Source organism: Parasteatoda tepidariorum, chromosome 7, assembly GCF_982258835.1.
Source record: "Parasteatoda tepidariorum strain Cologne lab strain chromosome 7, Ptep-v5.0, whole genome shotgun sequence".
Taxonomy (NCBI): Eukaryota; Metazoa; Arthropoda; class Arachnida; order Araneae; family Theridiidae; genus Parasteatoda; species Parasteatoda tepidariorum.
In genome coordinates this window covers 38,611,225-38,625,280 of record NC_141761.1, presented here as the reverse complement: position 1 = coordinate 38,625,280, position 14,056 = coordinate 38,611,225, and the positions used below count along the sequence as shown (strand labels likewise).

At 28.6% G+C, this 14,056-nt stretch overlaps 1 protein-coding gene across 2 annotated transcripts in view; it reads left to right on the top strand.

Annotated features, from left to right (window-relative positions):
- Positions 1-2,222: 2,222 nt before the first annotated feature.
- Helz (Helicase with zinc finger) overlaps positions 2,223-14,056 on the top strand; it is a 43,385-nt gene continuing 31,551 nt past the window's right edge. The window contains exons 1-3 of one of the 2 annotated variants that reach the window (XM_016061874.4): positions 2,223-2,458; positions 6,035-6,209; positions 7,632-7,938. In XM_016061874.4, the coding sequence (XP_015917360.2) occupies positions 6,037-6,209; positions 7,632-7,938 (480 nt within the window). In that variant the 5' untranslated portion in view covers positions 2,223-2,458; positions 6,035-6,036. The remainder of the gene's footprint in view (positions 2,459-6,034; positions 6,210-7,631; positions 7,939-14,056) is intronic. The other variant, XM_016061873.4, reaches the window with a different exon arrangement.

The window sequence follows — 14,056 nt, the reverse complement described above, 5'->3', positions numbered from 1 at the left end:
TTAAATAAAGTGTTTTATTTTATGAACTGTCGCAAAAATTTTAAGTGTAGATTGGCGGCACTTAAAAACCGCCAAATCTGTAGCGGCGGTGGCGTTAATACGTCGTAAGTACCGAATTTTTATTCCATACTTTTCTGAATCATATTATTTCAAACATTGGAATATACAAGAAGTATACATAAACACATAATGTTATACCATTTAATTTTTCAAAAGTATTTTGAGAACAATTTTTATCAAAAAATTATAAACTAAAAAACGGAAAATAAAGAATTCTTAGGATAAAAAAAACGATTTTAAGAATTATTAACATTGAAATAAAAACTTTCATATTGTTTCTTTTTTCATTATTCTTATAGTTCTTAATCAGACGTAAAAAACCATTCTGTAGAGAACCATCATCAAATGAAAAAAAAATATTTACAAGCAAATTTTTTATTGTAAAAATCATTGCACTTACCTGATTTATGATTCCCGGAGAATTCCAAAATGATAAGTTCCTTGTTTGAAAACTTTATTCTCAAATAATAGATACATAGTTTATACCTTCATTACTTTTAGATAACATACTACACAGCAAAATTTTATAATTGATATGAATTTGAATATGTAGCTAAAAACAGAATAGCTGAATTCTAGTTGAACTTATTCTTTCAAAATTAAAAAAAACTTACCAAGAAAACGATTTAAATTAATTAAGAATCAGCACAAATGGCACTATTTCAAGTAACTTGGATAATTTTTTATTGTTGTTTTCCGAATTATATGGATACAGAAATATATACTATTCTATAACGAAGAAGAATATGCTATAACTATTACAATTCTGTATGTTCTGAATTCATATTTATTCACTGGAATGACGAAAGCAATGTTGACTTCACTTTAATTCGTAATGAATTGAAGACAGAAGAAATGCATTTTACCTTAATACACACATCTGTAACAGTATCCGAAATCGGAAGTCATCAGTTGCAAGTTTGTTGATAATAGAAATTAAAAATAAATTGAGGAATTTTTCTTCAAATGTTTGGCGTGTTCTGTTCCTGAAAGATTTACTAATATTCTGGAGATTTTTTTCAAGTTCTTCGGCCTTTTCCTTAGGGAAATTTTGTTTCTTATTTGCTGCTAAAAAATGGCGTCTGATTCAGTCAATGACTTTGATGGAACTAAATGAAAACGTGATAAATTAATGTCCGATATTTACAGGCTCCCGCTAAACAACGTACTCGAGCGTTGCGATCGCGAATAAAAGCAGGAAGATATTTGTTTTTAACAAAAAAAAAGTACTTAAAAGTGAACACAAGCTTGGCGATTCTGAAATAAGCTTGCGAATACTTATTCAGTCAATCTCTAGCCTTCATTTATTGGTTTCATTGCAGATAAACACTTAAAATTGTCAAATATGATAATAAATTTTGTTTACAAATCATATTTTATTATACTTAATGAATGCAATTTTCAATGGAAATTCCTATATTTGGTACATAGTTAAAATTGTACAATTCAAGTAAACCTGAAAGTTATTCACTTATTTTTTTTAAATAAAATAGACGAAAACAAGCATTCAAAAACAAATTCTAACAACTTAATGTCGTTTATATACTACATATATAAATAAATGAATCTAATAAGTTATAAATAAAGGAGTATTTACATCACATAAGCGAGTTATTCCTGGAATTCCTGGCTGCAGTAGTATGTTCTGCAATTTATTAAGCATTTCGTCTTTCTTTTAGATTTGAAGGAAATCAGAACATTTGGAAGCCTATTTTAGAACTGTTTGTACAATTTACAGCCGCATAACCACCCATATCAATAATTTCAAATATCCAAATAGCCTTTAAACTCTCAAGCTAATACTAACATAGCGTAACTTGAGAACTTGTCTGCTCCATAATGGCGGATAGTTCAGTTCTCATAGCATAGAAGCTTTAGTTAAAAACGCGTCGCTTGTCGGAACTATTATAGTGTGAGTAGTTTCTCCTCCTTCTCCTGTATCTCTGCCATCTCCTTTTCTACAAGTAGTGATGTCCTTTCCGACAAATAGCGTGATCCGGTCACTTTGAAATTTAATCGCTCGTGCATGAATCACGTCTAGAATGAACGTTCCCTAATCTCTTTCATTTTTATGAATTAAAAACTTCGGTACTGCGCTTTTAGCTTACATGGGTTATGCTTAAATAGAGGATACAGTATCCGTCCTTGATTTGATTAAATTTATCACATTTCTGTAGCAGAATGGCACCAGGTTTGCCTATTGGATGGAAGAGTTCATTTTTCGTCTTTATAGTTTATAGGATTGGGATGCGGTCATTAAATTTCTTAAATTTTAAATTATGAACGAATTTTTTCACCAAAGTAAATTCCATTTAGTTATGTAGAAATTGTGCTCCGCTATTATTATTCTTACTTTTTAGTTTTTCTTTATAGAAAATAAGGAAAAATACGTTCATAAGTTAGTATATTCTCTCCGCTTTCAAATTAAAATTTCAGTTTTGTTATTCATGTTATGACATTGTTATTGTTTTTAATCTTGCAAAATGCATTTTGAATTTTCTTTGAAACATTTGAAATTAAATTTAGTGCGTTTTATGATACATTTAATTATTTTGCTCGTTAATTGTTATTGTTACCTTGTAAATGCAAATTTTGACACTTACAAAGAATTAATCTTTTTATAACCTTTAATAAATTGTCTTTCAGTTTTTGAAAACAATACCAAATATTTTACAATTTTAAAATAAATTTTAATTTCAGAGACTCATTCATTTTACTGTTAAATTTTGAGTTTTTTTTTCCCTCACGCTTACTGTTTATAAATTGCTGTTTTGACATGAACTTTTAACTAACGATCAATCTATACTTTAAAAATATAAAGCATGTTCTAACTTGAATCATATAAAAGTTTATATTTGTAGTAAAAGTGCTATGTCTGTTTAAAACTAAGGTTTTTATTTAAACTACTCTATGTGATGCATTTTTACGTTATATATATATTTGTTTTAGGAACTGTGTCTTTGATTTTTAATAAATTAGTAAATATTTCGAGTTCAGTCATGGAAACCAGTTACATACTGTAGATACAGTTTGTATAAATAAGTAATTGAAAGTAAGAAAGAGAAGTCTAGTTAGTATATATAAGAATTTGTTAGTGAAGTGCTTGTATACAATTTTTAAGTTAATATTGATCATTTAAGAAACTTCAGATTTTGGTCAAAATAAGAATGAATCAATAATGAAATAGTTGTAGATCAAACTAAATCCTGAAACAATTGGGCAGTTCTGCAACACAAATTTTTTTGATCTTGTTCCAAATTTCTTCAACTTTTGAAGCATGAACAATGAATTTGAGGAATCCAATTCATAGTTTCCGTATGACGTCATTATTTATTTAATAATGCTTTTATATCAATATTTGAAATCTCTCAGGGAAGCAAACTATAATTAAAAAAAATTAAAGACTTAAAGAATGATAAAATACATTTTACAATTTTGAAAAACGTAAGGAGCATTCATTCTTAATCTAATTTGATCATTTTGCCTAAAATGCATCAGTCAAATTCTGTTTTTTAATATATATTTAATATGAATTTTTATATTGATGGAAAAGCAATAATAAAAAATACTGTCAGAAGAGTTGGAAAATAATTGGTAAAGTGAAAAGAACATTTAACATGTATCAAGACATTTTAATTCATCAAAAATTAATTTGCTAATAACAAAAGAAAAAAAGGATAGAATATCTCTACTTTCTCTTTGTCTGTTTTCAAACTGACAAAGCGAGCTTTTAATTCTTCAAGTCTGGGAATTGTCCCATTTTCCCCAAGTTTTGTCTATAAATTTTTGTCTGCTAGAAATTTTCTTGTTTAAATTAATTGCATTAAGAGTGACTGTCAAAGAAACTTATTTTTGATATGATGAAGTTTCTTAGTCTTAATCCTGACGATTATTAATAATAACATATTAAATTCCTATTAATAAATAAAAATTTATTTTGTTGACAATTTTGCTACTTTGTACAGCAACACAATCTTAAAAAAAGAAATATTACTCTCTCTTTGAGCAACAATTGCTATCTAACACCACTCTTGTTAGGGGTTGAGATAGTGATCTTCTTCCATTTTTCCTGTTTTATTTATTTTCAAATTAAAATCTTGTGATTTTGCTATTTTGAACTTGTAATATCATTTAAGGTTGATATAATATTACTGATTTTTTTTTCCTGTTATTAGTTTCTACATTTAGTCAAATGTATGGTTGATAAAATGAAATTCATCAGGATTCATTGTTTTCTGGATTTTTATGATAATTTTTTTTCCTTTTTTTTTAGCTTTTTATCCTAATGTTTCTGATTTTTGTGTTTGTTATTTCTACAAATACAAATGTGGATTTTAAAATAGATTTGAAGAATAAAAGGATTTGGATTTTCGATCAAAAATTTTTGTAAATTAAAAATTGTTAAAACTTTTTGGAATTTCAGTCATTTTATAAGAAACTCAGTATCAAATTTTTACGGTAATGAATTCTTTGCCCGTATGTTAATTTATTTTCCTTAAATTCGGTAATACATCTTGTAGTATTTATTACAATTATTGATTAGGCTCTCTCACCTGATTTTAAAAATGATAGATTCCGATCATCAAAATAGTAATTATATCATAGTATTTTTAGTGAGTGAACAAAGGGATAATTCACTACTTTTATACAAAAATACTAACCCATATATTTATTGTTTTCAATTTGAAATTATTGAAACCTTACTGTAATATTTGGTTAAAGTCTTTAACTTGATTGCTTATGTTATTGAATATTCATATTGACAAATTGATACTGGCTGTTTTTTTAATACTACAATATAAAAATTTTCACTATCAGGGTCAGTCCAGACATTTTGTGAAAGGTCCGTTTTTGTAAAATTGTGAAAAAATTACTCGTAATTTGTGAATATAAAATAAACGTTAAGTCACATTCTTTCAACCAGAGTCCGCTTTTGTGAATTTGTGCAAATAGGGTCCGTTATTGCAAAAAAACTTTTTCAAGGAGTTTTTAAATTGTAAAGACATACAAGATTATGCTTAACACTGTAAAATTATAATAAATAAAAAAAATTAAATTTTCAAAAATCAACAGCAATTGCTGCAACTAAATGAGAGGGGCAACATACAAATATTTCGTATTTAGCCTTTACTGCTGAACGCAGAATATTTATTTCGGAAAGAATAAAGGAAGAAGCGTCTGCCGAAGACAAAACTTAGTTTGTTTACATCTGTCTTTCTCTCCCCCCTGGGAAGGTTTTATTCGATTAGCAAAACAATAATGAAGATAAACAAATTTGTGAAGGGTCCAATTAAAAGATAAATTATTTTGTGAAGGGTCCGTTTTTAAGTTAAAATATTTTGTGAAGGGTCCGTTTTTATGAAACGATATTTTGTGAAGGGTCCGTTTTTATGAAACGATATTTTGTGAAGGGTCCGTTTTTATGAAAAGATATTTTGTGAAGGGTCCGTTAACGGACCCAAATTTCTTCTAAACAGACCCCAGACTATATTGGGCTAAAGCCATTATTAATTATGAGTAATTCAGTGATCTATGAATGAAATTATACTCTTTATTCTAAACAAATTAAATATGATCTTTATTATTTTTTGGCCATAAAATTTGCCCCTTTTTTTCAAAGTAGAGAATTGTACCTCAGTAGTTAGTCCATTTTAAAAGTTGTCTGGTGTATACTGTAATACAGTTCCAAATATCTTAAATTCCATTGCAAGAAAAACAACCTTAACTTTAATTTGCTATTTTACTCTTTATAAGTCAAAGTTTGATTCAATAAGCTGTAAATTATTACCAATAATAGTTATTTTAAATAATTATATTTTTATAAATTTATTTGAATAAACAAGATTAAAAGTTAATCACATCTAGGCCTTATAATTCTTCAATTTATAGCAATAATATAATTGTCAGTATAATTAGTGTAATTTATTTTTCACTTACTAGCTTAATAAAGATTTGTTTATTTTTATATTTGAAGGTATGATTGAATTTTGTGATTACTGTAGTGTTATTTTTAACACTGAAGCTGAGCTGATTGCACATTGCAATTCTGAAGCTCATCAGTTGACTATTATGAGTGATGAAGGTAGAGAATGGAAATTCAGAGCACCACCAAGAGGTGTTGGAGCTGACCAATACTCAGTTTGTGTGGAGTAAGTTGTTGATTTTTTTTAACTTGTTAATTTACTAAAAATAATGTAATGTTTATTAAAATTGAACAGTATTTTTCCTTCAAATTAAAATATATAGCAAATTTTTTATGAGAGAAGGTACAAAATATTCTGTTAAGACATTTATTTTTTATTAGGCATTTGTAAATGAATTTTTGACATAATTTGGAAAAAAATGTGACCAGACTATTTTCCAGAGGAGACTTTAAAATTTTCCGGATGAGGGGGGGGGCTGACCATACCTGACAGGGGTGCAATTGACCCCCTACTGGCGGCGCCCTTGTGTCATAAACTGTCGAAATCTATCAAAAACCTGGGGCAAGTTTCTCTTTTGATATAGGAGATATTTTATTAAATACTGAATCAAGCACAATACTTTCATTGTGTACTTTTGTAATTATGAAAGAGGGAAAAAAAAATTTCTTTTTTTAGAAAAATTCTATGCTATAATATATGGGCCATTCTCATGGAAAATGAACTATAAATTTCTGAAAAATTCTCCAAAATAGCACTACATCTTGTTGATTGGTCAAAAAATAAGTTCAGTATTGAAATGTTTCTAGAGTGGCACCCATGATTGATCCATGTACACAAATTGCATTTTAAAATAGCAAACATATGTTTTGGTTTTAAATCATTGTGTTTGCTTACAAACTGTGGTCTTACTTAAGTTAATTTAAAAATATAAATGATACAAAGATGGATTTACTATGATAAAGTAAAAATTCTATGATAATTCTTAATATTTCTTTTAAAATTCTAGATATACTCTAGTTTTTTTTATTTTTTTTAATTAAATTTTAAATTAAATGTTTTCCTACATTTACTTCATTATTAATTCATAGAAAAAAATTAAATATTTTCATCACTTGTTTTAAATGTGTTTATGTGATTACATTTTTCTATGCAATTACTATTTAAAGCTATCTCTAAATTTTTATTTTTAAAGTTTTTCATCTCTGATCATTGATATATATTTAAATGTATGGTCTTATTTAAAAATTATCAACTTTAGTTCATTAGAGATGATTTTTTCCTAATTGGTTTAGGCAAAAGTTAATTGTGGCTCAGCTTAAAGTTATTAAAAAAACTAATGGAATATATGGATTTCAAAAACCACAAGTAGTTTTAAGGGTTACTTTAAATCTGAGTACCTGACATGAGGGACTGAGAATAAAAGCAAGATACTGAAAATGTAGTCTGGTACATGTAATTTCTTGTTACTCATAATATCCCTACTTTAAACACTCATACATCTATAGTTTAAGCACACCTACATATTATTTTCATTCTAGTAAGTCAAAACGTTTTACTTTTTTCTATTATGTTATGAATAAATTTGGAAAAACAATCTCATTTTTAAAGTTACGGATGAAATTTAACATATAGATTTCGCCTTTTTAGATTTGGATTGCGTGGAATGTGCAGGTTAAATAAGCTGTGTTGTGATGCTCATGGTGATGACGAATTATCTGAATGGAAAGAGCGGTTTGATTACAGACAAAAAAAGTTGCTACAAGCTAAAGAACGACGACTTCAAGGAAGGCACTATACTGAGCAACTTCTGGATAAATGGCTTACGGCCCCTAATCCAAATTCTATCATGTCAGAAGTTTCAGATGCCGTAGAAATAGCTTTTGAACCAGAATTGAATCTAACTGTATCAGAGAAAAATTGTTGCCGAGAATGGACTTTCCATATTTCTGCTAAAGTAAGTTGTTACAAAGGTTAAATTTTGAAGGGTGAAAGTAACTCTAAATTTAGCAGGGTTTTCGTGGGATCAGGAAAATCGAGAATAAGCCCAGTTTGACTTTTGGGGGGGGGGAATATCAAAATACAGTACAGAACCATTTATCCGGGACCCAGAAAACCGGGAAATCAGAAAACCGGGAAAAATTTCGCTTCGTTTTCCCGCCATTTTGAACTGGAAGGATGGAGAAAAAATGCGGAAGTGTTACTCATTTTTGAAGTTTAGTAGGAAAAAGGGTGGGTGGGGGGAGTCATATGTCAAGAGAAAACTTGATTATTTCATCTGTAGCCTTGAAGTTCTTTAGGACGGGAAGGGGCCGGAAAAGGGGAAACTTTTTACTTTCATCCCTGCATTCCCAAGAATTTGTGGTTTTCAGATAAGCTACCGTCAATCAAAAAGGGAGTGGCATGCTGTTTTCGTTTTCTCTTTGATTTATGTGGGGGGCGGGGAACAAGCATTGCACACGAATATCGTTGAATAGAAGGTGAAAGAGAAATAAAAAGAAAAATATATCCCTATACATTACTAAGTAAAGAAAAAAAAAATCTGAAATGGGAGTACAAATTGGAATACGAAAACGATTAAAATTGTACGACAAATTTTAGTTCAATAATAAAGTAAGAATATAGTTAAGTTGATCATTTAAAAAAAGATTACATTTTATCATTAAAAAAGTAATCAGAATAATTTCGCAAAATAAAACTTAAAACACAATTGGAAACAATTGTCAGAGAATTTGACACTACTAAATTGCGAGATTTCGCTTCCGTTTTCAGTACTGTAATTTGCGCTAGCGCAACACAGAATTTTAAAAAAAAATCCGATTTTTACCGGACCGACGTTATTTTTTGCATCTTTAAGATTCTTCTATTATTCTTAATCATTTCTGGAATGTTGTCTATTAGAAGTCCGAGTCAAGGAACTTGTTAACATGATAGAACTTTTTTTTTTAATCTTTTATTTTTTTTCTCCAGTTTTTTCATTTTTTTTATCCGTGATTTATTATGACAAATTATTGTTCTATAATTTCTGACAATACATCGTTATTACAATTTAAAGTAATTTAAAGTACAAAGTTTTTTTTCTGTTATATTAATTTATTTGACACTAATTAACGATACAATATTTTTCGATTAAATAAATTCAGATTCTTTCGTTTAATCATGATTTCAAATTTTGCTTGATGTGGAATCGCATTTGCTTTCGTTAAAAATCCTCTGATTTTATAAAAAAAATTAGCGGAAAAGATTGTTTAATAATGAAGCATACAATTATTTATTACTAAAATTAAAAAGGCAGATTGCAGCTTTCCCTTTTTAAAAGCGATTTATTTCTGATTTCAATACCCTTTTTTTTTTCCTCCTGTCGTTCACAATAAATTTCGTACTTCATAAATTATATCTTTTTATTCATGAATTTTAAGATAATTTCTTTTTAAGTCAGTAGATTTTATAATCTCCCGGTTTTAATATTTATGATAGAGCCCTTTCTAGTTACTGTTTCCATTTGGTAATTTTCCAGCTTTGTTTTTTTTATTTTTATTTAATTTGATTTTATTTAGTTTATTATAATTTTCCTCTACTTTAATTAAATTAATAACTTCAATTAACTTATATATTTAATTTGTTTCCTTGTGTGTATTATGATCAAAATAAGTTATCTTTATTAATTTCGCTGTTTTCCCATCTTAATTTTTATTTTTTTATCTATCCATCTTATTTGTGATTTAATTTTTTTTTTTATAGAAAATCTAAACGTATTGCATTGTTATAATTTTTTCTCCTTCGATTTTTAAAAACGTTCGCCAGTTGGTTAAATACGTTTTAATTTCCTTTAAATATAAATAAAATGTTGAATATTTCATTAATTTAGTTGTTTTGGGGGATGACTGTTGAAAAGCTGGTCTTATTAATTTATTGATTAATTAGTTCTCCCTTAAGATTTAATTTTTTTTTTAATACTTTAGGGGATAATTTATTTATTTTATATCTAATGATTAAAAATATAAGTTTTTATAGTTTATTTATTTTTAATATTTATTTATTTGCTTATCTGTTGGTAAAATGCATTATTTTTTAGTTAGTGAATTTGTGATTTAACTTAATAAATAAGGATTAATTTTAAATATGGATTGTTTACATATTTGTTAGTTTCTTTATAGAACGGTCTGATATTAGATGCTAAAAATATGCTTTGTTTTACAAACTCATTGGTACTTTTCTTTCCAATAATATATTGGATTTTAATTAGCGTTTAAATTTTAGTTTTTTTTTAAATCAGTTTTGAAATGACACGCAACATCAATAAGATAATCTTGCTATTTTTAGCAATGTAATTTAACAACTACTTGACCTGTCTTAATCCCTACCAACCACCTTCTGTAAAATGGATGACTCATGGGACATCTGGTCTTTACTGTTAGAAAGAATAGTTTAAAATAATTTCACATCTTGACCTTCACCTCCAGATGGGCAGATATTTTACACGCAGCTTCATTTATTTGACATTGGTTCCACCCCCTTCTCTGACATTAGTAGATCATCCATCATTTATCTACTTGTGCTAGGATTAGTTAAAACGTGTTAGGAATCTTTTTTAGAGTGTGAAAAATTTATTTTAATTTTGAAATTTTATAGCACTAGTCGTATATTTTGTGATTTTGAAAGAAAATGTCTTCGTCTATTTCAACATCTAAAAAAAGAAAGCACGTGAGTTTATCGATAAAAACGAAAGTAGAAATTTTAAAAAAATTAGATGAAGGTTCTTCAGTAAAATCTCTTAGTGAGATTTATAACGTAGGGACTCAAACCATTTATGATCTTCGAAAAGACGGTCAAAAGAAAAAAATACTGGCTCTATTTTCAAATTCCGAGCGAGAAGATGCAATGAAAAAACGAAAGACTTTGCATCAGGCAAAAAATGAGGATGTCGACAAAGTATTAATGGAGTGGATAAGACAGAGAAGATCAGAAAACTTTCCTTTAACTAGACAAATAATTATGGCTCAAGCGAAAAATTTTCATGATGAGCTTGGCATAGAAAAAAATTGCGAATACAGCATAGGATGGTTTGCCAGATTCAAAGAGAGAAACGGCATTCGATTAACGAAATTTTGCGGTGAAAAAGCCTCAGCCGATATAGAAGCCGCTGAAAATTATGTAGATTTTGTGCTGAATGTGGTTCAGACTCAGAACTTGACCCTAGAGCAAATTTTTAACGTTGATGAAACGGGTCTGTATTACAAGTATCTACCAGATACTACCTATACTACAACAGATGAAATCAATCCTGGTGGCTTCAAAATTGCGAAGGATAGGCTGACATTATTAGCCTGCGCGAATGCAGCGGGCACGTGTAAATTGAAACTGACTGTTGTCGGCAAAAGTAAAAATCCCCGGGCATTAAAAGGTGTCAAAGTTTTGCCTGTAGTTTATACAGCTAATAAAAAAGCTTGGATCACGCAGGAACTTTTCACGGAATGGTTCAAGAAGGAATTTGTGCCTAAATCACGCGCACATTGTAAATCGGTGGGATTGCCCGATGACTGTAAAATTGTTTTGTTTTTAGACAACTGTACGGCACATCCACCTGCAGCCGTTTTAACTGCCAGTAATATTGAAATTCAATATCTCCCCCCAAACTGTACGTCCTTGATACAGCCTCTCGATCAAGGCATTTTACGCAGCTTGAAATGCCGCTATAAGGTTGAGTTTTTAAAGAAGCTGATCGACGCAGCAAATGAAGGAAAATCAGTCCAAGATTTTCTGAAAACATTCACCGTGAAAGATGCTATATGGTTGTCAGCGAAAGCATGGGAATTTGTTTCCCACGATACATTAACTCACGCATGGCGGAAGTTAATTCCGACTTGTATTTTTTTAGAAGAAGATGTTGACGACTCTCCTTTTGAAGGGTTTAAAATTTCAAAAGAAAAAGATTTTCAAAATGAGCTCCGGGAATACTCTCGAAAATGGTTAGAGCGGGACTTAATGTCAGAAGCAGAGATTAATGAGTGCTTTAATATAGATAACGACGTTCCAATTGTAAACGAAATGACAGATTCTGAAATTATTCAGATGGTGTTGAACCCAGGCGCAGAACAAAACGAAAGTGACGACGAAGATGAAGCTGAACAAGTATCTGTCATATCTAATGAACGATGTATCCAACTAACTAAAGAACTAATAGCTGGAATGGAACAGAAGTCATTTATTGAGGAAACTCATGTAATGGCTGTTTATAAAATCCAACAGTTGTTTCTCAATCAAAAACCAAAGTTTCGTCAGCTAAAAGTTGATGAAATGTTTAAAAAATAAATATGCGAATTTTGTAATTTTTAAACTTACTTTTCTTGTCAAAACTTTTAAATGTTATTAAAATGTTATTTTTCTATTTTTGTTAATTGAAGAGAACTTTTCTTTTCTTAAAATGTTTTACTTTGTTTTCATTGTAATTTGGGTTCGATAAAACATCAATAAACTACGTATTTTTGCCGATCCAGAAAACCGGGAAATTCAGACATCCGGGATAGCGATGGTCCCGAGCATCCCGGATAATTGGTTCTCTACTGTAATACATTTTTAGTTGCTACAACATGAAATATTTCTACAAACCTAGTAATTATCTAGTCCAAGGCACCAAATAAGCCTTTTCTTTTTAAACATATGTATATTGTCTACTTTGCTTTTATTATTCAGTTTAAAATAACTCAAGGCTTAAGTTTTTTTTTTTTCCCCAAGTCATTTAATGTGAATTTTTGTAAGCTTTTTTTTTCCATTTGATATAAATTTAAAATGATCACTTTCCTTTAATTTTTTTTTTTAACTACAGCAAAAATTTCACAATTATGCTCTTAGCATATTGAAATACTTAAATTTGCTGCAAACAGGAGTGCTGCTTTTTTTTTTCAATATGTTTTTGAAAGGCATAGATAATTATCTATGCTTATTAAGTAAATAATATTATATATCTGATAAAATATTGCCATCTATTGAAGAGATACAGCCTGGAGTTTTGTCAACATTTTCCTAGGAAACCTGGAAAAGTCAGTAAATTTTCTGAATTCTGAAATAAACTTTTAATATCTTATATTTTAAAACAGGTGATCTAAATGAAACATTTAGAACATTATACCAAGCAAATTTTCGAACAGCATTACATTAAAAATATTAGAATTGGAACTATGTGGAAATGTCTAAAAAACAATTGAAAATCCTAATGGATTTTGGAGGGAAAAAATTTGAAGGAATCTGTTTAATTCTTTTTCAATACATCGGGCACCCAATCACAGTTGAAGGACTAACAAGCGGTGTTTTCTGAAAAAGACAAAAAAATTTCTACTAATTGAAAGGCAGCAATAGAGTAAAGATTTAGTTTTATTAAAGCTTAATGTTCTAACATAAGATTTACAAATTTTTTGAAGAAGCAGAAAATGATTGACAAACAGTTTTAATTTTCAAAAAATAACTGTTTTAAATACTAATTAAAGGAAACTGAATGTTTTGTGTGTTTCTCATTACCCTTAGTAAAAAGTGATAAAGCAGTACGAAAATTGAAACTGTTCTTTTTTTTTTCCAGCATCACAGACAGAATACAATAGTTTAAATTTGCAATAATGAGCAATATGTAAATAATTGTTTAGATTTTTTTCTTTTAGAAATTATTCTGATCTAATATTTCTTTAATTGTCATCTTCTCGTGACATATTTTTATTGTGAGAAAGGCTGAAAAAGAAATAATTTAAAACTGTTAGATAATATTCTAAGTCTATTTTTTTACTTGAATTTTTTCTCCTAAATTTCTCTGTGCTGAATTTCAAATTGTATAGAAAAATAACAGTACTTCAAAAAATTTTGACTAAGTTTTACTCCATTTATCTATTTGAATAATGTATAGTGCTTTAAATAATATGAATAATGTATAATGTCACCAGCATATCATCCAATAAAAAAGCAAAATATCTGGTTAATGGTCCATCAAAAAATTTCTGCTGTTTTTATATTTTGCTTATCACATGAATGTAAAGTGCAATCACTAACATGAATTGAATAATTTCTATAAAACAAAGCAAAAAAATTTA